The 27,397-nt window shown below is 39.6% G+C and overlaps 1 protein-coding gene across 1 annotated transcript in view; it reads right to left on the bottom strand.

Moving 5' to 3' along the window:
- The window catches only part of ANO2 (anoctamin 2), a 376,891-nt gene that overhangs the window by 181,528 nt on the left and 167,966 nt on the right, over nt 1-27,397 (bottom strand). The window contains exon 11 of the mRNA XM_030804747.1: nt 6,381-6,515. Coding sequence (XP_030660607.1) covers nt 6,381-6,515 — 135 coding nt within the window. The remainder of the gene's footprint in view (nt 1-6,380; nt 6,516-27,397) is intronic.

The following is a 27,397-nucleotide window of genomic DNA, read 5'->3' as shown; positions in this document are numbered from 1 at the left end:
GAGACATTGGGCATTAAATTATGCCTCATAAAGTCCCTTCAGAACATCTGGGGTCCATGAGGTTGGTGGAATGGGATGCATCAACAGTTGTGAATAAATCACAGCCTGAAGCTGGATTTCATCACCCATTCTTCAGTCTAGGCTGTTTTTGTAAAGCCTACTGGCTTCTCACAAACACGTGATACTGGTCCCAAGAAGAAACAAACACGAGTGTGTGGCTAGACCTGTGCGTGCTCTCACCTCTAGAAGGAGAAGTTTTACATGGGGAAGAATGGAGTAGATCTGGGTGGAAAGCCCTTTTCTAAGAGCATGAGCTGCAGAGCCACTTGTAGAATGGAGATCAATAACCTCAACCTAATAAGAATTATTGTAACCATGAAATAAGATTAGGGAGAATGAAAGAAAAAGGCAAATTCTTCCAAGGTCTAGATTCTTTGATACTTGGAGCATGAACCAAATAATCTCTAATGGCCTGTATTCCAACCTATTCTTAGTTTATTTCCATTTAATGGACTGAGGAATATATTTGAAATTCCATTCATTCGTTAGCTGACTAGCTGTATCCAACAGATTTAGGCTCATATGAATGCTTGGAAATAAGAACCAAAGAATCAGCCCTGACTGACTTTCCCAATAACCCTCTATACCATACACTGATAGGAAAAATGAATGAACTCATCCCTCTGTTGTGTAATATTCTCCCAGGGAGATGGGAGGATGGTTAAGCTCATGGTTCAGGGGGAAAGGGTGGAGAACTTAAGATTTCACGAAAGCAAAGCATTGGCTGTTCTTACAGGGCAGCTGGAGACAATGATGGGGAGGCAGGGGATCCAGCGCTGAGAACCACAGCTGTTTCCCACAGAAAGAAGCAGCAGAGGGCGCTACAGAGCATGGCTCACAAGTGGGAGCCACAGCTAGGGAGAGCAAGCTGGTGCCCTGTGTGCTAAAGCCAGTGCTCAGAGGAAACGTGCAAAGCCAAAGGATGCCTGGGTCTATTTCCCCCTTCATTAAGAAGTTCAAGGGTGGCAGATTTACTGAGGGCTTCCACTTGCGGTCAAGCCCCAGTTTCTAGGCTTCTGTTTTTAATGAGCTACTAAGTCCACAGGAGGGAAAGGCCTTCTGTGTGAGAGAATGGAAATTCTCAGTCCCTGAGGATAAACCCCAGTTCCTCCACTGACTCGCTGCTAAGCTCTCCGTTGGCAAAGGTCAATAAAAATGACTCATCCACATCGAAAATATTAAATAGTCATATCTTAATAATACATTCAGCTGTGCTAGTTTCACCTGGGCATGTTCTGCTTGGTGACTAGAGAGCCCCGTTTATGTCTTCTGGGTCAGCCCTGTGTTTGCTAAGTAGTTGAGAAGGAATTGCTACTTTCAGAGAGGAAAGTACCCCCTTAGAAAACAGATTTACACAGAAAATCACTTGTCTGTATAAATTCTAGTAAAAGACTTTCGCTTTTAAGTCACGTCCAAGAACATATGAGCTCCTCAATGCTGCTCTTCATGTGTTAGGGACTCTTCATGTGTTAGGGACTCTTCATGTGTTAGGGACTTCATGTGTTAGGGACTTCATTTAACTCAGTGGTTTTTTCTTTTAAGCATGGACTGAGGAGAGACAGAAACCTAGTCAACTGAATCCTTATTGGAACTAGTCAATGCTAAAAGGTCAGGAATGAAAAACGTATTAGCAGCCAAGTGGGTGCAAAGCACTTTGAAACCTAAGTGCTGTGTAAATTACTTGTCTTTAAATTAGAGTGCAGGCAACTATCCATCATTTGTACAAGATGGCAGCCACCATGGTATGGATTCTCCTCAAATCATTTAAATGTGAAGTCAGAATGCTTTATATATGTATTGGAGGGTTTTTGATGTCATCAATTTTAACAGAATTCTAGAGGAATTCTGGCTAAGAATGACATCGAAATGACTTTGTATTTTCTGAGAGAGGCTGCCTCTAGACAAGCTGAAAGATGAGGGAGGCCTGCCTAGAATGGAAATCAGGTCTACGGTATTCACTAAGCTGCACAATCCACAGGTTTCTAGTGAGAAGTAACTGTGGCTATAAATCCAATGCTGTATTCCTTTGATATATTATTTTCTCTAGAAAGCCTAAGAAGCTTGATAAACGGCTTGACAGTCCATTGAACCAAGACCCTAAAGTGGGCAACGTTCTTCAGGGTAAATCATTGCTCATGGATTAGGTGATTCAGAGCCCTGTTAGCACAACGGGAGAAGGTACAAAGAGGCAATCATTCAGGAAATTCAGACTAAACAGCTGCTATTAAGGTCTCAGACCTAAAGTAACCAATCTTTTTTCAATATGGTTTAGATTAATCAGCTTTTTAAAAAATGTCCTGGTGTTCTCTGTTCATGTAAGTGCTTAACAAATGAAATCAATCCCTTGGTGAGTAGAGACAGGGAAGTTCTATAGAGGTATCATGCACGCATGGAAGTATTACTTACAAGCTTATGCTTATATTTCACATATCAAAGTTAAATTACTGGGAATAAAAGGTATCATTTAAAGTTCCACCTAATCAATGTCAGTTTTCTGGTTTTGATGTTGTGCCGTAGTTACATGAGACGAAACCATGGGAGGAAACTAGAGGAAGTGTACGCTGGGCCCCTCTGTACTATCTTTGCAAGTTCCTGTGCTGTGAATCTAAAATTTTTCAAAATAAAAAAGTTTTAAAAAGTGAGAGATAGTAAATTTCAGGCTTGATGACAAAATTAGCAACCTCTAAAATAATCCCAGGAATACTGTAAGTTTTTAATCACAGTTATGAGTGGCTGATAGACACAAACCCTTAGAGTATGTGTTTCTTTAGATTCAATATTGGTTTTTAGAGAATATCCCTTTGTTTATAAGGAGTGGCATTTCCTGAGTTCCCATCAGACCCACAGAAGTTGGACTTCTGATGAATTTACAATTATGTTTAAAAAACAGTTCCTCTGTTTTTAAAGAAATCTATTAAAATGTTTACTTTTTTCTAGTATTTACACCTTCTTGATTTGCCAGGCCCCATCCTGAGTCTGAAAAATCAACATCCAAAACTTCAATTTTGTAGTAATTTTAAACGTTTTTGACTGTGACCTACAGTTAAAACAATCTGTTACATCAGATTTCAGTATGCAAACACATACCCTCACTCTCACAAACACACTTATAAAACTGAAACAAAATCTAATGAAGCAACACTTACCCATCCTTCTTATAATGAATACTAATATTTATTGCATTCTAGCCTGTCTTACCCCATCTTGTTTTAGTCCACTTAAAAGCCCATTAAATTGATTCCACAGCCCACCAGTGGTTGTTGTCATTTCCACAGTTGTAGAACACCATCCACTCTGACGGGCAATGTGACACATCCACAGTAACGACTGCACTTTACACTTGAATATCCCTGCATGTGCAAGAGTGTGTATGAATGTGGCTGTGTGCATCTGTGTGCAGACATCTATCTGCACGTGCATGAGTGTGTGAATGTGAGCTGTGTGCGTCTGTGTGTAGACATCTATCTGCACGTGCACGGTGTGTGTGAATGTGAGCTGTGTGCGTCTGTGTGTAGACATCTATCTGCACGTGCATGAGTGTGTGTGAATGTGGGTGTGTGCATCTGTGTGTAGACATCTGTGTGCGCGTGCATGAGTGTGTGTGAATGTGGGGTGTGTGCATCTGTGTGTAGACGTCTATCATTGCAGCGTGTGCAGACCACGTCCTTTCCAGCTGTAGTGGTTGCTGCCACGTGTATTACCACGTGGGGACCCAGGGCACAAGTTCTAAATCCTGATATAAACCAGCCCACTGGTGCCCCACCCACTGCACTGGCAATGGTTCCCTATGCACGGTATGGGGTTTTCCACCCTTGGTCAACCTGAGGCCAGATGTCTAGGGATCACAAGGCAAGGGAAACCCAAAAGCCATGTTTTCTTAGAACACACACAGGCAAGCCCACGTGAAGCTACTAAGCTGTGGGGGAGGATATGAGCCCTCCGGAAAACTTCTCTGCTTATTAGAAAAAGCAAAGACTTTGGAACAGGAGGCAACAGAGTTCAACTCCCAGCACTGACAACTATTAGTTGTTGATATTGGACAATTTATGTGACCTCATGTAGCATCAGTTTCTCAACCTCTGTTCAGTGGAAATAATTATGCCTATTTATGGTGTGTATAACATTGATCTCTTACAGGATCAAAGAAACTAGTTTATAACAATCACCTAGCATTATGCGCCCCCCCCGCCAAGGTAGATATTTCATAAGTATTAGCTCTTCCCTCATGCTAGATGCGCTGGGGAAAACAGAGCCCTAATAATCCATCTCCTGTGATAAAGGTCCCGGAACTCCCAATCAAGAACACTTGCCCTAGCCCTCCCTCCCTCTCCCCCTTCCTTTTTCCCTTCACCTTGCAAAAACAAACAAACAAACAAAAAAAAACACTTGACAATTGATACTAGAGTTTTATACCAAAAAATCCAAACTCCTGTCTCTTACACCAAGTGATTCAGCTTTATTCTAGATATTGACAATATAATCTTCAGTTGATTTGATTTGCAAGACCATTTGCATAGATTGACATTGATTTAGTTTTATTCTAGATATTGACAACATCATCTCCAGGTGATCTGATTTGCAAGACCATTTCTATAGGGTATGTACCAATAGGCAGGAAGCAGGTGAGCCAGGAAGCAGGTTTCTGCCCACTGATACACGCATACCCTTCCTAAAATGCACAGTTTTTGGTTTTTTCTTCAGAATGGCCATTACTTTCCCCATTACCACCCCCAACTCTAATGATCCGCCCAGTGTCCTCATCCACCTGCCTATGGGGGGAACATCAAGTTGGTACAAAGCCATCCTGCCCCCTAGCCACAATGAATTGGTCCAGGGCCTCCACCTAAGTCAAAGGGAGTCATAGTACTTTTTCACTTGAGACCAATCAAGTATAAAGCTCTAAGGTGTAACACCCATGAGCTACTAGCAGCAATGTTTAATCCAAATGGAGAAAATATGCAGTGAAACCAACAAATGCTAGAAAGAGTCAGAGGCAGGAGATAAATGGAGTCCCTATTCCATTGCTCCTTGAATGCTTATAATAAATTTTCTTTTTTGCTTAATCTAGTTCAAGCTGCATTTCTATCGCTTGCATCCAAAAGAATATTAAAACATACTAACCATGCTTCAGTTTGCAACCACAATTCTGCAGATGGCAAGAGTGTTTAAATTCCAAATATTAGCTAAGTGTCTCTTTTGTCCCTTGTACTCTATTTCCACGTATTTTGATTTATTCAACAATAATTTATTAATCTTCTGCTATGTGTCAGACACAGTCTCCTTTAATCCTCACGACACCATGACTTAGGCGTCGTGATTACCATTTTACAGCCAGGAATACTAAGCTTCAGGGAGTAAACTGTACAGTCACATGGCTAACATATAACATTGTCAGTCTAAGGGCTTCTTTCCTTTTCCTTTTTTTTTTTTTTCGGAGGGGTCTTGCTCTTTCGCCCAGGCTAGAGTGCAGTGGCACAATCAATCACAGCTCACTGCAAGCTCAAGCTCCTGGGCTCAAGCAGTTCTCCTGCCTCAGCCTCCCAATTAGCTGAGACTACAGGTGCATGCCACCAAACCAAGCCCAGCAAAATTTTTTTTTTTTTTAGAGATAGCATCTCACTGTGTTGCCCAGGCTGGTCCCAAATTCCTGGGCTCCAACAATACTCCCTCCTTGGCCTCCCAAAGCACTGGGATTACAGGTGTGAGCCACCATACTCATCCCATATTTCCTTTGTGGGTTCTCTCTTCCTCATAAAAACTAGCTTTGATTCCATCTCTTGGCACTCCAAGAGTCCCACCTTGGGGCTACTCCTCCCCGCAGTTTCTGACTTCCTGAAACAGAGGCTGTGCCTTCCTCAGCATTAGAGCTGCTTGCTTTCTCAGCTTGCTTTATTCTAGCATCATCTGACCACACAGATGTGATTCCTACCCAGTGTCACTCCCCACACCTTGCCTTGGGTCTTATGGGAAACCAGAGGAAAAAGAAGTGATGAAGTGGACAGACAGGAAAAAAGTATTTCTCTGGCATGATTTTTCTTACCAGGAATTATCTGCCTGCCCACATCAGACACATCCCCCTGCCCTGGAGAAGAGCTTGACTAGAAGAGGAAGTGGGCCTCGCCTAGCATGGCTCTGAAGCCATTCCCAGAATCTGTAGCTCCTAGATCTGTCTCTGGAGGAAAGTTACATGTGTCATAGCGAAGGAGAATGATAGAGGGTGAGGGCTTTGGAAAGAGGCATGAGAAATGTACTTGTACTGGGATGAAACTCCAAATTATTAACATATGGCAACTGAGCCCTTTTCTTTAAAACTGATTTACCTGGGAATATCTTCTTCAATTGTTGCACATCCATAAAGAAACACAATCACTCCAATTACAGAAGATGGGATGAGGAATGATGTATATAATCCCAGCCAGGCAAAATACAGTCCAATTTTTTCTCCAAAATACTTTCTGGAAAAGAAAGAAAGAAAAGAAAATGAAATACATATTAAGAACATCATATACTTTCCTTATGTATGTTTGTTCTATGCCTAAGGATGGGTCAACATAGATACTCATTCCTCTTGTGACGAAAACAAAGGGATGGAGGTTGCCTGGGGAAGAGGAGGACTCAGTACAAGGAATCAACAACTGAGCTTTTCTGGAATGACGTGCATTCCATTGGAATCACATTCACACACCTGTCTTGGCTGTTCATGTGAAATAGCCGCAAGAAAGAATCCAGCCCCAACAGCAAACTAAAAATATGCCATACATTTTGGCACCTTTACCAAACATGAATAACATATCATCATTTCATAAGTGCCATAGCACTCAACCCATAAGAAAACACACCTTTTTGGAACTAGCTTATTTAAACAAAACACACAGATCATATATTTGGGCATGTATACTTAGGTATGCAAACCAACATACACACACTTCTTGAAAAACGACTAGAAGAAATCCAATAAAATATTAGTAATGGTTTCTTTGGATGATGGGCTTATGAGTGGTTTTTATTTTTAAGCCACTTTACTGAGGTATGTTGGCATACAAAGAGCTGTACATGTTGAACATATACAACTTGATGAGTTTGCAGATAAGTATACACCCATGAGAACATCACCAATCAATCCATAAAGTTATCCAGTACCTCCAAGTTTCCTTTTGCTCTCGCCCTTGTTTAATTAAAAAATTCTTTTCTCTTGTGTTAAGAGCAATTAATGTGAGATCTACCCGCTTAGCATATTTTTAAGTATACAATACAGTATTGTTAACTATAGGCTCTATATTATACAGTAGGTCTCTGAGCATATATGTATTGCAGAACTGAAATTGTGTGCCGTTTGACCAACATGTCCTCATTTTCCCCTCTCTGCAGCCCCTGTTAACCACTATTCTATTCTTTGGATCTATGAGTTTGATGGTTTTAGATTCCTCGTAGAGGTGGGATCATGCAGTATTTGTCCTTCTGTGCCTGGCTTATTTCACTTAGCATAACGTCCTCCGGGTCCATCCATGCTGCAGCAAATGGCAGGATTTCCTTATTTTTAAGGCTGAATAATATCCATGTGTGTCCACATTTTCTTTATCCATGCATCTGTCAATGGACACTTGGGTGGCTTATACCTTCTGGCAATTGTGAATAATGCTGCTATGAATATAGGAGTGCAGATATCTCCTCAAGATGTTGACTTTAATTCCTTAAGATACACATCCAAAACGGAGATTGTTGAATCACGTGGTAATTATATTTTTTATTTTTTGAGGAACCTCCATACTGTATTCCACAGTGGCTGCATTGCCACCAACAGTGAACAAGGGTTCCCTTTTCTCCACATCTGCACCAACACTTTTTATCTTTTGTTGTTGGACAATAGCATTCTAATAAGTGTGAAGTGATATCTTATTGTGGTTTTGATTTGCATTTCCCTGAAGAATTGTAACTTTCTCCTATACCTGTTGGTCATTTGTATGTCTTCTTTGGTGAAATGTCTATTTAGGTCCTTCACTTAATTTTTTTTATCAGGCTATTTGGTTTTTTGTGTGTTTATTTGTTTTGCTATTGAATTGTAGAAGTTCCTTATATATTTTGGATATTAATCCCTTACGAGATATATGGTTGCAAATATTTTCTCCCATTCTGCATATTGACTTTCACTCTGTTGATTGTTTCCTTTGCTGTGCAGAAGCATTTTAGTTTGATATATTCCCATTTGTCTATTTTTGCTTTTGTTGCTTGTGCTTTCTGTGCCATATCTAAGAAATAATTGCCAAGTCCAATGTGTAGAAGCTTTTTTTCCCTGTTTTCTTTTAAGAGTTCTATTGTTTCAGGTTTTACATTTAAGTCTTTAATCCATTTTAAGTTGGGCTTTTGTATGGTATAAAATCAGAGTCCAACTTCATTCTTATGCATGTGGATACCCAGTTTTCCTAATATCATTTATGGAAGAGTAAGTAGTATGAACAGTTTAACAATATTCATTCTTCAGATCCATGAACACAAGGTATACTTTGTAAACCAAAACTTATTCTGAGACAGGTCTCAATCAATTTAGAAGTTTATTTTGCTAAGGTTAAGGACATGCCTGGAAGAAAAAAACATGGAGTCGCAGAAACAGTCTGTGGTCTGCGCCTTCCTCCAAAGATGAATTTAAGGGTTTCAATATTTATCAGTGCCTTCCTCCAAAGATGAATTTAAGGGTTTCAATATTTATTGGTGCCTTCCTCCAAAGATGAATTTAAGGGTTTCAATATTTATCGGTGCCTTTCTCCAAAGATGAATTTAAGGGCTTCGATATTTAAAGGGGAAATACTGGGCTAGTGGGCTGGAGGGGAAAGAGGGAGGGTATGGTATGGTCATCCACATGTTGCAGGAGAAAATGAGCAGGTAGCAGAATAGTCAATTAAATATTCATCTTGTGCTCAGCAAATCGGCACTTAATATAAGGTGAACATAGAGCAGCTGCCTGTGGAGATATTTAGCCTTTTATCTGTAGCTGTCTGCTTAGGAACAAAAGGGAGGGCAGCTTCTTGCATCACTCAGCTTTCAGCTTAATTTTTTCATTTTGGCAGAGTGAATTGGGGTCCCAAGTTTTTATTTTCCTTTCACACCTTCCTTTTATTTATGTCCTCTTTAATTTCTTTTATGAACGTTTTATAGTTTTCAATGTGCAAATCTTTCACTCTCTTGGTTAAACCTATTCCTAGGTATTTTATTCTTTTTGATGCTATTGTGAATGGTACTTTTTTCTTAATTTTCTTTTTAGATAGGTTGTTAGTGTACAGAAATGCAAATGATTTTTGCGTGTTGATTTAGTATCCTGCAACTAGACTGAATTTATTATTTCTAAAAGTTTTTTTTGGTAGAGTCTTTAGGGTTTTCTGCATATGAGATCATGTCATCTGGAAACTAAGGCAATTTTACTGCTTCCTTTCCAATTTGATGGCTTTTATTTCTTTTTCTTGCCTAATTGCTCTTGCTAGAAATACTATGTTGAATGTGAGAGGTAAGAATAGGCATTTTTGCCTTATTCCAGATCTTAGAAAAAAAACTTTTTTTACTATTGAATATGATGTTAGCCGTGAGATTTTCGTGAATGACTTCTATTGTGTTGATGTTAGTTCCTTCTATTCCTAATTCATTGACAGTCATGTTCCTTCCATTCCTAACTTGTTGAGATGTAAGTTCTTTCTATTTTTAATTTGTTGAGAATTTTAAATTGTGAAACAGTGTTAATTTTTGTCAATTTTTTTCTCTATCTATTGAGATGTTCATGTGATTTTTATCTTCATTTATTGATTTGTGTATGTTGAACCATCCTTGTATCCTAAGAAAAAAATCCTTCTTGGTCATGGTGTCTGATCCCTTTAAAGTGCTGCTGAGTTTGATTTACTGGTATTTTGTTGAATATTTTTGCATCTATGTTCATCAGGGATGTTGACCTATAGTTCTCTTCTTGTAGTGTCTCCGTCTGGATTTTGTATCAGGGTGGTGCTGGCCTCAGGAAGAATTTGTAAGTCTCTCCTCTTTTCCTGTTTTTTGGAAGACTTTAAGAAGTATTGGTATTAATTTTTCTTTGAATGTTTGGAAGGATTCATCCATGAAACTATCTGTTCCTGGGCTTTTCTTTGCTGGGAGTTTTGTTTTGTTTTATTTCATTTTGTTTGTTTGTTTTCAATTATTGCTTGAATCTACTTATTTGTCATTGGTCTGTACAGGCTTCCTATTTATCCTTGATTCAATCTTGTTGATTATATGTTTCTAAGCATTTATCCATTTATTCTAGATTGTCCAATTTGTTGATGTATAATTGTTCATAATAATTCCTTTTAATTTCTGTAACATCAGGTGCAAAGTCTCATCCTTCATTTCTAATTTTATTTATTTGCAACTTCTTTCCTTTTCAGTAGTCTAACTAAGGATTTGTCAACAAACTCTTAGCTTCGTCAATTTTTTGTTTTTCTGTTTTCATATCCTGTCTTATATTTATTTATCCCCTAATCTATATTATTTCTTCCATCCTGCTAATTTTGGGCTTAGTTTTTTCCTCTTTTCTAGTTACCTGAGACATAAAATTAACTATTTGAGATCTTTCTTCTTCTTAAATGTAGTCATTTACCACTATAAACTTCCTTTTAGTATTGCTTTTGCTGCCTCTCATAAGTTTTAATACGTTGTGCTTTCATTTTCATTTGTCTTGAGATATTTTCTAATTTCCTTTTTTGATTTATTCTTTGACCTAGATATAGTACTCTTGGTTGGCAGGTTTTTTAAATTTCAGTACTTTGAATGTATCATCCCACTCTCTCCTCACCTGCAAAGTTTCTGCTGAGAAGTCCACTAGTAGCCTTATAATGGTTCCCTTGTTTGTGATAAGTCACTTTTTTCTTGTTGCTTTCAAAATTCTCTAATTGACTTTTGAGAATTCAATTTTTTTCTTTTTTCTATTTATTTATTTTTATTTTATTTATTTATTTATTTATTTATATTTTTACTATACTTTAAGTTCTAGGGTACATGTGCACAACGTGCAGGTTTGTTACATATGTATACATGTGCCATGCTGGTGTGCTGCACCCATTAACTCGTCATTTACATTAGGTATATCTCCTAATGCTATCCCTCTCCCCTCTCCCCACCCCACAACAGGCCCCAGTGTGTGATGTTCCCCTTCCTGTGTTCATGTGTTCTCATTGTTCAATTCCCACCTATGAGTGAGAACATGTGGTGTTTGGTTTTTTGTCCTTGCAATAGTTTGCTGAGAATAATGGTTTCCAGCTTCATCCATGTCCCTACAAAGGACATGAACTCATCATTTTTTATGGCTGCATAGTATTCCATGGTGTATATGTGCCACATTTTCTTAATCCAGTCCATCAAATTCAATTTTAAGGTGACTCAGTGTTAACCTCTTTGGGTTCAATGTACTTGGGTACATTGATACTTCATGAATTTGGATATTCATTTCTCTTCCTAGATTTGGAAAGTTTTTAGCAATTATTCCCTTAATAAGCTTTCTTCCTCTTTTTCTTTCTTTCTTCTCCTTCTGAGTCTCCTAGAATGCACATATTGGTTCACTCTATGGTGTCCCATAAGACCTTAGGCTTTCCTCACTTTTTTTTTTTTTTTTTTTTGAGACGGAGTTTCGCTCTTGTAGCCCAGGCTGGAGTGCAGTGGCACAATCTCGGCTCATTGCCACCCCCACCTCCCGGGTTCAAGCGATTCTCCTGCCTCAGTCTCTCGAGTAGCTGGGATTACAGGCTTGCACCACCATGCCCGGCTAATTTTTGTATTTTTAGTAGAGATGGGGTTTCACCATGTTGGCTAGGCTAGCCTCAAACTCCTGACCTCAGGCGATCCACCTGTCTCGGCCTCCCAAAGTGCTGGGATTACAGGCGTGAGCCACCGCGCCCGGCCCCGCTTTCTTCACTTTTTAACTTTTCTGTTCCTCCGACTGGATAATTTCAAATTTCATTGTCTTTAAGTACAATGATTTCTTCTTCTGCTTGACCAAGTATGCTACTGAAGTTCTGTATTAAGTTTTTTAGTTCAGTCATTGTATTCTTCAGTTCTAGGATTTCACTTTGGCTCTTTTTTATTATTTCTATATGTTTGTTGAACTTCTCATTTTGTTGACATGTTATACTCCTAATTTTGTTTAGTTGTCTGTTCTCTTGCAGCTCATTTAAGACAATTATTTTGAGTTCTTTGTCAAGCAGATTATGGATATCAATTTATTTAGGGTAAGTTACTGGAGCCTTTTTCAGCTCCTAATAAGGTAGTATCGAGAATTCCTGATTCTTTGTGATCCTTGTAGCCTTAGACTAGTGTCTGTGCATTTGAGAAGTAGTCACCTCTTCCAGTTCTTACTGACTGTTTTCAGCAGGCAAAGACCTTCATCAGTCATGCTGGTCAGAGATTATGGGTGGATCAGCTGTCAGAGTCAGCAGGCAGTGTCTGTGGGCAGTCTAAGCTGGGTGGGGTCCAAGGGTGGATCTGCTGCCATGGTCCGTGGGTGGGCCTGTTGCCAGAGTCTGTTGGTGGGCTGGCCTGCTGCTGGGTATGTGATCAGGTGGGCCTGCTTCCAAGGTCCACTAGAGGACTGGGTTGCTGCGCCACAGACAGTCAGAGATTCTGTTGGGATCTGCATGAAAGTAGGGCTGCATTTGGTTTCCATGAGCAGCCAAGGTTGCTGATGGTCCACGGGCAGATAAGCAGGGCTGCCCCTGGGTCTGTGGGAAAGTGGGTGGATCTGTCACCAAGTCCCCTGCTCTGTGGAAGTGGTCATGCCATTGGGGACATGGGAAGCCAGGTTCCTGTAGGGTCTGTATATGGGCAGAGTTCCTTATGAGCAGTGAACAGGCAGAGCTGTCACTAGGTGTTCAAGTGAGCAAGGCTGCTTCCAGGCCCATGGTTGGTGGCTCTGCTGCCAGAAAGCATGAGCCTGCATTCTCAATGAAGTTTTTCTAGGTCTTGAGCTCCACCAGGGTTCCGCAACCTCTTACCTGAAAACCAGAGCTCTCATAAAGGTATATTTTGTATATAGATGGTTGTTAAATAGGTGTTTCAGTATAAGGGTGAGGCCTGGGGACTTTCTATTTTGCCATCTTGCTGATGTCACTGTTATTTCTTTATTTCTATCTTCCTTAAAATTTTTCTACTTTGTTAATAAATTACTTTTAGAATGAAAAGTGATTTCTTCTAAAAAGAAAATTTACCAACTCATATATTTTTATTACAAGTTTATGAAGTTTGTAAATTACCAGTTAAGCCTCTAAAATGCAATTTCCCCTTAGATAAATAATGACTATGGATGCCTGATGAGAAAAAAACAATCTACCAAGGAGCAATATATTTAATTTCCCAAAAGCCTGCGACATAAAACACAAGAGGGAAATGAGAGCTCTGTCCACACATTGATGGAAGAACTAAAGGGTAAGAGGAACAGTGAATAGGATCTATTTACCCACCACCAGAGGTTCTGTTTCCACTTATGATGTAGACGATTGCAAGAGAATATAGTTCCCAGCCTAACAACAAAAGAAATCTGGATAATCTGTGAAATTATAACTTTTCTTGAGCTCATCAGAGAGCTGAAGTTGTAAGGTAACCAGAAGAACAGAATTTTTTTTAAATGCCAAGTCCATCCAAGGAAAACTGGGATATGTGAATAGTTTTACATTTGACAGAGAATGGGAGGATGCGATAGTCCCTGTAAAAGTAAGAAGAAATAGCTAAAATTTTAAAAATTCAGAAAGATGAGTCTAAGTTAGCATGACAGAGTGTAATAACTGGGAGCTTCAAACACAAGAGCAGTTTGCCCTCACGCACAAGGTCATTTCCATAGACCTCATAAGGAAGATAATGGGTAAGGTAAGAGACCAAAGAGAGTCAGTCCCCTTAAGTTGCACACAGGTATGAAAAGCCATGCACTTCCTGGAATCATCTCTTGTTCAAATCGAAAGCCTTAAACGGAAGAAGAGACCTGACCCAAGGACCTAGGCAACCTAGGCAAAGACCCACTGCTTCTGAAGCCCGAGGTGGGTTGCACATACAGCCGATGGTCCTTGGTGAAAAGGTTGGAAACTCTCCTAGGCCCGAGATTCTGCAAAATTACAAATTAGAAGTCTGTTACTGCTGAGGAAGGGCAGGAAACTGTCTCCCACCCAAGAATCTGTACCAGTAAAGGACAGAGTTTAATTGTGAGGGGCAGAGGGAGGACATGAATTCTAAGAAACCGTCATTTCTGAGGCTTGAGTGCACAGAGCCTGCCTAAGACTGAAGCATGAGAACAAAACTGCCCTATTTCCCTCCACAGCCCCACTTATAGTAAATAAGTGATAAGCTCCATTTATCACTGAGCAACAAATATCAACAGCCTGATTCTAGGGGAGCGGGAGGGGCATGGAGAAATACCCCGTTGTGGCACAGGCATGCAGGGACTGCTGAAATCTGAGAGTGGAAAAGAAACAATGAGGACAAATTCAGCACTCCAGGACTCACACAAAGCATAAGGTAATAGCGTACTATCACTGAAGGAATCTGAAGTTTGTAGTGCAGTGCACTGAGGGTGACTCTTGCAACAACAAAACCTCACTCAACTAGATTGACTCAACTCTCCTCACTACTGACCTGATGGAATGGAAGAGGCATGTAGGCATAATACTACTCACCTCAGTTTCCACTGTCATTTTATACTCAATGTATGGCATTCAATAAACAAATAAAATAAAATAAAATCCCATTGTCAGGAAATAAGGCAATCAATGAAGCTAAGCTTGATTCAGATGTCAGAATGATGCAATAGGGATTTTTAAATAACTCTAATTAATAGATTAAAGCAGAATCTACACAAAAGATGTATCAAAAGAAAATACAAAGGGAAAAAAGAGTGAGGAAAAACAAATCTAGCATTCGAGAGCTGCAGGACAATATCAAAGGATCTATCACACATGTAATTAGAGTTCCAAAAGGATAAAAGAAAGAAGAGAGAAGAATATTTAAATATGTTATGGCTAAGAATTTTCCAAAAGTTACCAAAAAAAACAACAAAACACAAATAAACAATGTTCAGAGAACCCATGAAGAATAAATACAAAAACAAAAATGAAACCCCACATACTTAGATACATCATGGTCAAATTTCTGAAAACCAAAGATTGAAAGAGAAAAATTTTAATTAAGCTTGTGGGGGAAGGAAATCAGATACAACAGAAGATCAAAGTCATTATATAGGATTTATAACCAATTTCTTGGCAGAAACTATGCAAGCCAAAAGTTAATAAAGTGACACCTTAGAGCAGGGGTCCCCAACCCCCAGACCACAGACTGGTACCTGTCCGTGTCCAGTTAGGAATCAGGCCACACAGCAGGAGGTGAGCAGCAGGGTGAACCATCATTACTGCCTGAGCTCTGCCTCCTGTCAGATCAGCAGCAGCATTAGATTCTCAAAGGAGCATGAACCCTATTGTGAACTGCACATGGGAGGGCATGGGAGGGATCTAGGATGCACTCTCCTTATGAGAATCTAATGCCTGATGATCTCAGGTAGAACAACTTCATCCCAAAACCATCCTCCCACTGCCCCCAGCCTGTGGAAAAATTATCTTCCACGAAACTGATCCCTGGTGCAAAAAAGGTTGGGGACTGCTGCCTTAAAGTATGGAAAGAAAAAAAACTATTAACTTAGAGTACTATATACAAATTAAATATCTTTCAAAAATGAAGGCAAAACAATGTGTATTTTAGGGAGTAAAAGCCAAGAGAATTTATTACCAGCAAATATGAACTGTAAGAAATGTTAAAGAAAGATCTTTGGGCAAAAGGAATATAATCTCAGTAGAAATTTGGATCTACACAATGAAATAGAGAGTACCAGAAATGGTGAAAACGATGACAAGTAAGAGACATTTTTCCTATTAATTCCTTTAAAAGGCAATTCACTATCTAAAGTATGCTTTCTCAATCACCATTTCTGAAACACCATCACCATTATTTCTTCATTTCTTTCTGCATTTTAAATTTGTCTACTTTGTTAATAAATCACTTTTATAATAAAAATCATTTCTTTTGAAAACAAAATTTACCAACTCATTATATTTTTTATTCCAAGTTTATAAAGTTTGTAAATTACCAGTTAAGCCTCTAAAAAGCAATTTCCCCTTAGATAATATTAATTATGGATGTCTGAGGAGAAAAATGCAATCTACCAAGGAGCAATATATTTCATTTCTCAAAAGCCTGTGACATAAAACACAAGAGGGAAATGAGAGCTCCGTCCACACCTTAATGGAAGGACTAAAGAGTAAGAAGAGTGAATAGAATCTTATTTCAACTTTTATATTTTAAAAAGAAATTTTTTTAGAGAGCTCTCATCCTAAACAACTGTCCTAATGGTACCTATGGTAAGATCGAATTGAAAAGAGGACACAGAAGAGTGTAACTGCTAGCTTTTAGGGGTTTCCTTAAAAAAGATTAAAGAATAGAAATTAGAACAAAAGTCAAATTACACACCCACTATAATTCCTCCTTCTCCACCTACTTCTAACCTGCCTTTATCTCCAACTCCCCGTCCCTGGCCCTCCAGAAGGTCTTCTGGATATCTGGGCCCCTAGCTTAAACCCCTCTCCTCAAAATCTGGTACCATCCCATCAACAGATTCCTTTAACACCTAAAACTCCTCCAACTTTCCCAGAAAATCCTTTAAACGTTCAACTGCTTGCTTTAACTTCCCTGCAAGATTTACAAAAAGCACTCTTGCCTGATCTCCAGGCCAAGGGTATACAGGTTACTTCCGTAAAAGTTGACAGCCAGGAAATAAGTCGAACACGGATTCAGGGGACTTGGAGCCTGGCAGGCTCTGCTCTACCTTACAACTCCTCTTACTTCCGTGGGGCTCTGTAATAAAACTTCATCAGCTCCAGGACGTTTCAAATTTTGGACCCCCACAGCAAAAAAAAAAAAAAATTCCTTAGACTGTCCTACACTTAAAGAGGAAAAAGCTTTAAAAGTTACCCTAGATCTCTGATAATAAGCAAATACGCATCCAAAACTCCTTCTCAGAGAAATTTTCTACATTTTTTTCCAGTCCCTTGGAACTGTAAATCTTACTATGTCTCTGAAATGTAAATACCTAAGGAGTTAACTAAAACAATGTCTACACCCATTTGAGACTAAAAAAAAAGAAGAAAGGGGGAAGAAGAGGCTTTTTATTTTAAAAATCAAACTGCTATAAAAAGTCCTATACCCCAAAGTTAGTCCACATCCCCCATAAGATTACTTAGCAAGGGCAAATGACAATTTTTAATGTATTCTCCACAAATATTGGTAAAAAAAATTTGGCCATCTAAACAGGTAACCTTAACTTATCCCATGTGCAAAAACATAATTTGGATCCAACTGCCCTTTTATAAACTAGTGAGCTTTCTATTATTGTACCTGTCATATCGTTAAAATTTTTAAATGAAAGCTATAAGATTTATTTGTGTCTGTTATATGTTCACATATGTTTATCCATGTGTACATCTATGTTTACATGGTATAAAACTCCTTTTAAAAAGTTCTTTTAAAGTTGGGTATAGAGATAAATCAGGACTCATATAAACCAAATACTCCTAAAATTGCTAGAACTATAGAAACTAACCCAAATGTTTTTCAAGTTTACATGACTTGTGTCCTCTTTGCTAAATAAGATTACTTTAATATTGTTAGATTAATGAAAACAGCTCTGTCTTCTGAATTAGCAGCAAACGAAACAAAATAAAAATATGTATTTAACTTCAGAGTTCTTGCTTTGGCAATAATTGTCTCACATGTATGTTCTGTAAAAATAGTTAACAGGAAAATAATTTGAGATAATGACTAGCTTTGATGTTTTATGAAATTTTCATGAGTAATCCAAGCATAATTGTTAAGAACAAGTAAATTAAATGGATGCAAGTAGAATAAAATTTTATAAGTGTATTTTTAAATAAGAATTTTGTTTTATGATATGTTTACTTTAGATGTTTCTCAAATCTCTTTGGTAACTACATTCTTCAGGTGTTGCTAAGTTAAATTAAATGATGGATATTCGTTGCATATCTAGATCATTTCCAAGTGAAGTAAAATACTGAAACATTAATCGCTGAACATAAGGTTTAACTTTACCTACTTTTGGCTTCTTATTACAAAGGAACTAAAATATTTGGGTCTGTTAGTAAATATATCCTGTTTGACATTGAAAAATTGTTCTAAGAGGAAGCATATGTTTCTAGAAATTATGAAATGTGTATTTATAAAATGTTATATAACAATTTGAAACTGTTTACCCCTTAGGTTTTCACTAGAAAATAAGGTGACTAAGAGTCAAAATTTCTAACTAATATATAAAATGATAAGAGAAACAACACTACATGCAAATATAAAAGGAAAGTGAGACGTTAAATGGTATGAGCATGTGGAGTTTTTTGTTAAAGAAAAGAGTGATTTTGTCTAGTTTAGAGGTTACTTAAAGGTTGTTTCAGAATGAAGGAAGAAAAGATATAGATAAAACTTAATGACGATAGAAAGTTGGGAAGAGATAGAAAGTGCAAGAAAATCTTATGCTCAAACTGACTATAATTGAATGAATTTATTATAAAGGTATTTAAATGAGCCTTAATATCAAAAGTATACTGAAACAAAACTAGAATTTGATCTTCTCCTTTAAAGTGTCAAGATTTTCTTGGAGTATTGATAAGAGATAGTGAAAAATTTTTCTTCACCTTTTAAGTTAAACAAAAATTTGTGTCTTACCAAAATAATTTATTGTGCTTCATGTTGTCTTTTATTAGGTCTTTAATTAATTAAGAAAATTGAGTCTTTTCAATATTAAAAGAGCTACGATTTTTCATACAGCTATGTCAACTTCTGCATTTGCCTTGAAGTCTTTTAATTGTCACTCTGATTAAATGAATGATATAGTAACTTTTGATACTATTTATTCAAGTGTTTTAAACTTTTGTTACATTGACAAACATTTTCTAAAATCAAATTCAAAATTAAATCTTTTTGACCTTGAACCAACTTTGGGACATCCCACAGGGACCAAGAACTCTCAAAAGATCTATAAAAAATCACTATTAAAATAGGCTTATTTAATATGTTAAATTACATGGAAATTACTGTCAAATAAGAAATGACGTTTAACCTCCTTTGAATTATGTGAGCATATTAATGTGTTCCAGAAATTGTATGAAATTCCTAAAAATATGATATGTCTTGGCATAATGCTATTAGTCATAATTTTGGTTATTATATTAAAATGGTGTATACTATAGAAATAAGCAAATTTTCATATCAATCATGCCTTGCTTTTCTCTTCTTAATTTGTCTCTTGTCACCTGATCTGTCTCAACTACAAATGTATGAAGGTTGAGGAAAAATTGTATTAAATTGTATTTCCCCCCAACACTAATAATTAGTACCAGAAAGAATCTGGAAAAAAATCCCTAAATATTTGGAAATTAAACAACATCCTTCTAAATAACCTATGGGTCAAAGAAGAAATCACAAAGAAAATTAGAAAATATTTTCAATTCAGCAAAAATAACAAAACAGCATATCAAGAGTTGTAGGATACTGTTAAAGCTATGCATAGAGAGATATTTGTAATATTAAAAGACAAGAAAGTTTTGAAACAGTAATCAAAGTTTGTACTTTAGGGAAAAGGTGAAAATTCAACCCAAAGCAAGCAGAAAGAAAGAAATAATAAAGATTAGAGCATAAATCAATGAAATTAATAGAAAAAAATAGAAAAAAGTCAATGAAACTAAAAACTGGTTGTTTGAAAGGATCAATAAAACTAATCAAGAAAATAAAAGATAAGATAGAAATTACCAATATTGGGAACGAATGAAGGGACATCAGTACAGTTCTTGTTTATTCATTATGATGTGCTAATGCTAGTTATCTTTTCATGGGCTCATCTTATGTTCTCCACTATTCCACATTATCTATCTCCGGAAGAGGAAAAATGATGGGAGAAGGTAGAAGAGAGATAAGAGGTAACAAACACAAACTTCCCTAATGCTTTCACCTTGATCATCTTGCTTAACACTTGTAATTCTCACAACATCTTTTCAAGATGAGAAAACTGAAGATTCCTGGTCAAATAGACTTGTCCAAAGTCACACAGCTAGTACATGGCAGAGCAACAATTTTATCTTTTCGTCTGACCCTTCCATGTCAATATAGTAATAGCAGCAATAGTAACTGAGGTGTACTGAGGACTAATTGCCAAGCTGTGTTCTAAGGAAATTGCAGATATTCTCTTACTTTTTAGTTCTCACAGCCCTACAAGGTAGTATGTTATTATCCTTAAATTATAGATGAGGAAACTGATGTACAAAAACATTCACTAACCCAAGGTTGCACAGCTGGTAAGATGCAGAGACAAGATTCAAATCCAACAAGTCTAATGAGATTCCAGCTTTTAACCTCCACATTATAATGAATTCTAGGAAGGATTTAGAGAAGAAAAGAAAATGGTTGGGCATGAGACATGCCCATGGTAAATTTGTTAATTGGACAGGACTACACATGGCTACCCATCCATTACCAACACCACCACTGCCACCACCATTCACCCCCAGCCCCGCCCTCCCCTGTTCTCTTGCTTTTTTCCAACTCTCAAGCTGTACCACCACAGCATCTCATCTGAGGCATTCAATTGTTCAGAGACAGATTTCCCTAACCACTCTCTCCATTCACACAATTTACAAAATTCTCCCATTGCCTCCCAGGCCTGTGCTTAAGGAGCCCATCTGATAAATTAAAGCTTACTGGAGTACTTAGTCACTTCTTTCAGGAAAACATTTACATTTACAGAGATACAATGCCTCATCCCTTAAAGGAAGGAGCAGGATATTGTGAGAGACTCTTCTAACTATCCATATAAACAGTTGACTATTCTGTCTACCCATAAAAATGCTATCAGCCAAAGAGGCAGACCGGGAGCCTGAGCACAGAGTCTAGAGACCTGGAAAAGGAAGGAAGAAAGGGAAGAATGCATTAAAGTAAGAATGCAAGAAACAAAGAAAGAAAAAGAATTATACCATTTAAGAGAAACAGTAGCAAGGTTAAAAATTCCGATGCCCACAGGAGCCAGGCAGATAACAAAATGATTGAAGCCGACCGGGCATAACCAACTGTACATAGCATCTCTCGATTGGAAAGCTAGAACCCAGGTACCCAGAAGCAGTAACTACTCAGCTCCAGCAGTCCGGGGTGACTTGTGGGAAAAAGAGACCAGCGTTGCCACATCCTACAATTTGCTAAGAAAAGTTGGAAATCTTTACTTCTAATTTTTAAACATTAGCAACTAATTCAATTGAAAAAAAATTGTATAAGTCAAACAAAAGACATCTGAAAACTGGATATTGTCTACGAGATATTAATTGGTATCAGTATCTTTTGTAGTATAACAAAGATCACAGAACACAAGCTCTGGTGTGGGAAGACCTGGGCATGAATCTTGCCTCTGCTGTTTCCTAACTTTGGAAAGTCTCTCCTCAAGTTCTCTCAGCTTTATTTTTCCCATTTAAAACTAGGTTAATGTGAAAATTGAATGAGCAAGGTATACAAGGACACAATAAGCAAGTAATAAATGTTCACTTTTAGTTATCTCATTCTGAAAATCCATGAAAATGGAACTTTTGTTCATCAAACACCACTGTTGTGAGTGACAAAAACAGGCCACATAATGGGAGCAGATATTTGCATACATATATCCAATAAGGGATTTGTACCCAGAATACATAAAGAACTTCTACATATTGACAAGAAATAGATAATCCAGTAGAAAAATGAACAGAAGACTAGAATACTTCAGGAAAAACAACATCCAAGTAATCAATAAATAGCCAAAGTGCTCAACTCCCTTAATCATCAGGGAAATACAAATTAAACCATAACTCAGTATCTATACACACCCATCAAAGTGGCAAAAATGAAAAAAGATGGAAAATGCCAAGCATTGGACAAAATGTGGAGAAACCAGAACTCCCACATAGTTCTGGTAAGCTATAAACAGTTACAGGTATTTTGGAAAAACTGTGGCATCTGCTAGAGCTGAGCATAGGTATCCCCTATGACCCAGCAACTATACTCCCAAGTCTATGCCCAACAGAAATACACATATGTGCACCAAAAGACACACGCAGGGAGGTTCAGAGCAACACTATTTATAACAGCTCCAGCTGGAAGCTGCCCAAGTGATTATAAGCAATAAAACGGATAAATGCATTTTGGTATAGTCAACCAATGGAATATTATACAGCAATGAGAATGAACAAACTACAACTACACATGACCACACAAGTGAATCCCACAAATATAATGTTGAAAATGGAAGCCAGATACCAAAGTATATATGTATTGTATTCTTCTATTTCTATTAAGTTCAAAAATAAAATAATTCTTGCATTAGAAGTTGGATCATGGCCAACCCTAGGGAGGCGCTAATGGAGAGCATGGGGTCTGGAGTTTCCTGGGGTGCTGATAATGTTTTTCCTTCGTCTGGGTATTGGTTGCATGGAAGATGCAGGAAGCTGTATATTTATGGCACACACACCTTTCTATCTGTATATTGTACTTTGGTTTTAAAAGGTTTTAAAAAAGGCAGCATAGTCACACATAATACGCACACCAGCAGATTCCCTGGAGGTCATCTTGTTTGTCCCTCTGCTCTCAGGCCAGACTACATTCAGTTCAGGTCAAGCATATGTAACATTCTGGCTCAGTCGGAGACTAACCTGCGAGGGGAGTTCTCATCTGAAGGAAGCACAGGAGGCCAAGCTAACAAAAGACAAGGCTTCCAAAAACAAGGCAGAAGCCTTGAAAAGCAAGGCTGGCATTCGGCAGCACAGCCCAAGACAGGATGGAGGCTTAACAATGGCTGCACCATTCTCAGGAGATCAGAAGAGCAGAGTTGAGCAGGAGATGATTACCACGGAGCAGGCTGCCAACAAGGCATGTACCTGGACAGCCAGCCCTGTCAGCTGGAGGGCTAATTTCTGCTCTCAACTCTGCCAAGCTGACCACTGGCCCAGCCCCTTCCTCCCTGGACTTAGAGAAAGATGTCAGGCTTTCCTGGTCCCTCAGGAGATGGATGAAAGGCAAACAAATGTGGGTGTTCTTAGTAGTGTCATGGGCAGGTGCGGGGATGCCAGAGAGAAAGTTCTGAGGCTTTAATTAAAGCTCACAGTGCTTGCTTCTCTGGAAGACAGCCTGGAAAATCCCAATGACAGAAGAAGCCAGGCAAGACGGCAAAAGTCTCTCCTTGGTGAACCTAAGAGACAGGGCCAACATGGTTTCTGCATGCAAAATCACAAATGTTCTTTTCCTCCACCCTCAACCTCCAAGATACTATAAATGGACTATGGTGAATAAGGAGTGATGATTGGAGAGAAAGACAGGAAATGAAACATTTATTCAGCACCTATATGTGCCAAGCCTTAAGCGAAATGCTTTACGCACAGTATCTCATCTAATGCTTCCCAAACTTTCTAAGGCAAGCTAAAAGTTAGAGTTAGGATTAGATTCAGATGGTGAAACAGTTGATGGTATCTCAGTCTTTAAAAACAAACTCTTTGGGATAAATATTCCGTGAATTCAAGACTTGAGCTATTTGTCAGCATGGGACCTTCCCCACCCACGCTCCCCATGTGCTTTACAAGGCAGCAGCTAGGTGCAGGTGGAATTGAAATTTGATCCTTCTGATGGAAAAGTGGAGGGCCTCTCTGGCCCACAGGCTGTGGCTGGGAATTTTCTTGTCTAGACCCTGGAGGCTAAGCTTGTCTCTGCTGCTCTGAGGCTGAGCTGGGGTGTCCCTTCCTTGTTCCAACTCAGCCCCTTCCACTCCACTGGTTCATGAGAACCTCAGGATCCTCCAGACCCCATATGTGGACTGTAAGGGGTGCAGCTACTATGTCATGTCTATGTACCTAGATGTGTCCCTCACCCTTCCTAATCTACTATCTGGGCAGCGCCAAGGCACCCTAACATTGTGCCAGACACTGGGCTTTTCTAAAGGACCTGTAATTTTCTAAGGGTGTTCTCTTGCAAACACTGTGCGCTAGGATTCACCCCAAAACATCTTTGTTCCTGCCTCCCCTTGCTTCCACAACGCATTCTCACAGCCCCGTGGTTTGACCCCAAGGGCAAGAATAATCAGTCCTCAACCCTCCCCTTCTCTTCCTCTCCTTCTAAGGATCTTCCCTCATTGGAAAGGCTTATTCTGCCTTCCGGGCTGGCGGGAATTTCCCCAGGTCATACCCCCGCCAGCCCACTCCCAGGGAGGGTTTGCTTCTCTTCCTTTCCCTAGGGGCAAAGGGGAAAAAAAGCAGAAGGGCTGTTGGAAAAGAAGAGAGTCTATATCAAAAGGGATTTCAAAATTTCTGTGAGCAGAGATATTTTATACTCATTAAACAATGCCACTAGTCAGTCTCCTTTCTCAAGACCCACAATTCAGGAATCATGGCCCTTCTCTCCAGTGAGCACAGACATGCACGGAGGACTCACAGCCACAGCCCCTCAGACCCGGGCCCCTCTCCTCAGCCCTCTACTACCAGCTCTTGCCTTCTCGTCACCAGCCTGGCCACCGAGGGACTGACCCATGCCTGTACTGTAGGTCTCCTGACTGGCTGTGGAACAACAGCAGCTGGATTGTCACCACTCTGCCAAAACCGACAGCAGGACCCTGGCTGTCTGCCCCTGAGCTGGGTACGGGCCAGCGGAAGCAGTAGCCACTCCTCAGATCAACAGTGGGCTGCGGAGTTCTTCAGAACTGGGGAATTCTTGAGAACTCACGAGGGCTCTGAGTTCTTGGTCCTCCCAGGAAGGCCAAGAAAAGGCCTCTAGAACATTTTGCTGCTATGGAGCTAGTTCAGAAAGTACAGCAACGAGAGGGCTAGGCTCGGATGGCAGCGCTGCGGAAGCTGGGCTTAGCTTATGCCCTGACAGCTGGAAACAACACAGCAAATGGGATGAGAACTGCTCAGAAGTTCCAGAAAGACAGAGGAAAACAACACACCATCTGCAAGGAGAGGACCCTAGATTTATGACACTGTCCTGTGGTGTGCCACTTTTAACAAGAGGTTTCCTCTCTCCAACCAAGTCCTCTCTTTAAGAAGGTTTGCAAATAAAGAGCCATCGAATGGAGCAAGGGAGACTGCAGAGCCAGGCTGATGGGGTACAGGTGGGACCAGGAACCAGGACTGGCTGGCCTGGCGTGGCCTCTCACTGGCTCTGCAAGCAGCAGATGCATTCAGAGGAGCAAACAGGCCCAAAGACCAAGAAAGAGGGCCAGAGGCCAGATGAGCAAACACTGAGTCCAGGATGAACCAGAGAAATGAGGTGCAAGTGACACTTAGGTAAGTAAGGCATACAAGAGATGAGAGCTAGGAAAGTAAATTACAGCAAGAAAAACAACGCAGGCAGAAACCAAGTCACAGCATTGGCAGAATCCTCATCTGAATCCAAGAGAAACGGTAAAGGCAAGTCCTGATCCCAGGTCTCCCTGCCTGCCTGTACATTCCTATCAGTGGGTGGTGGATGGACCTCCATTAACAGCCACACCTCCCCATCCAGAAGGAGAGGAAAATCTCAGAGTAAAATAAAATCGCTCTATTTCTGCATGTACCCTTCATTCTAGGTACTCTGCTGAATGTTTTGCACGCATGATCCCTTAGGATCCTCACAAGAATCTAAGTGGATACAGGTCTTTGCAAACAAATGGCTTGTGAAGGGTTCTTTCCCTGGGTATTATACACAGCCCCACCTAAGGGCAGAAAGCTTGGAGAGCAGTGTGGTCTATGTTTTAGCCTCCACTTACCCCCTTGGCTGGGCACCTATGGGCAACGCACAAAATTCACAAGCCTGTGTGGCAGCCCGAGAAGGAGAGATGCTGTCCACATTTAATAGATGAGAGAATGGAAGCTTAAAGGTGAAACATCTTGCCCAAGTTGACAAAGCCCTTAGGTTGCAGACCCAATATTCAAACTCTAATCTATTGAGAGAGAAAAGCCCCTGCTCTTAACTACTAGGCCACATGACAGAAGCAAACAGAAATGCCTTACAGGAGTTCACGGCACTGGAAATAGATTCCCAATGACCCTAAAATAGCCAAGAAACCCCATTTGCCAGTTATATGATTTGCCCCAGTTCATGGGATGGAACCACAGAAAAGCAAAGTGAATCACATTCTTCCAGCTCATTGGTTTCCAATCTCATGAACCCACCAGCCTACTTGACATTTCCCCATGAGTGGCTAACAAGGGTCCCAAGGTTAACAAGATCAAAGTGGAACTCTTGGTTTCCTTGTTGCACTGGAAAGATTCCTCTCCTCCCCAGTCTTCCATATTTCAGTATACGGAACCACACCTAGTTGCTCAGGACAAAAACATGAAGTAATCATCTTTGGCTTTTTAAAAAAATCAAATTCCACTTCCAATTTATCAGTAAACCCTATAGACGCTACTTTCAAAAATACACCAAATCCAAGCATGTCTCACCATCTCCACCACCAATACCCTGGCCAAACACGGTCCCTGCAAAGACCTCCCTGCTTCTACCCTTGCCCCATGGAATCTTTTCACTACACATCTGTCAGATTCTTTCTTCCTCTGCTCAGGATGATTTTCTGACTTTATATCACACGTAGAAGAAAACCCAAAGTACTTTTGAGGATCTACAAGGTCGTGTTGCATCTAGCCCCTCTTTGGCTCTGCTCCAGCTACATGAGGCACCTTACCATTCCTCAGACACACCACACCTGCTCCCACTTCCACGCCTCTGCCATGGTTGTGCTCACTCCCCTACCTCCTCCATCTGCTCCAATGTCACCTCCTCAGAGAGGCCTTCTGTGATCACCCCATCCCAAATGGCCCCAACCTCTCTTCCTGCTTAGTCTTTCCTCATGACAATGATCATTACCTAACATAGCTTTCTAAATTTGTGTTTTTGTCTCTCTCCACTGCTAGAACGTAAGCTCCATGAGAGCAGAGACTTGTTCTGCCCTGTTCACTGTTGTATTCTTAGTGCCTAGAATGTGCTTGGTGCATAGCAGTGGCTTAATAAGCATTTGTTCAATGGATGACTAAATCCTCATCAAAACCCCATAAGGTGGGTTATAAAGCCTATCCCTGTTCTGTGCATGAGGCTAGTGCAGCTCAGAGAGATTGAGTAAATTATGTAAGGTCACACAGCTAATGAGAAGAATTCAGACTCAAAGCTACCTAATTTCAACCTATGCTTACCCATGACATGTGTCTTTTAAGTAACAGTGTAGATGAAAATGTAGATTTAAGCCTCCCAGCTTAAAAAGTGT

The sequence above is a fragment of the Nomascus leucogenys genome, chromosome 23 (genome assembly GCF_006542625.1).
Source record: "Nomascus leucogenys isolate Asia chromosome 23, Asia_NLE_v1, whole genome shotgun sequence".
Lineage (NCBI taxonomy): Eukaryota > Metazoa > Chordata > Mammalia > Primates > Hylobatidae > Nomascus > Nomascus leucogenys.
The sequence above is the reverse complement of the archived record's forward strand: the minus strand, read 5'-3'. Positions and strand labels throughout refer to the sequence as shown.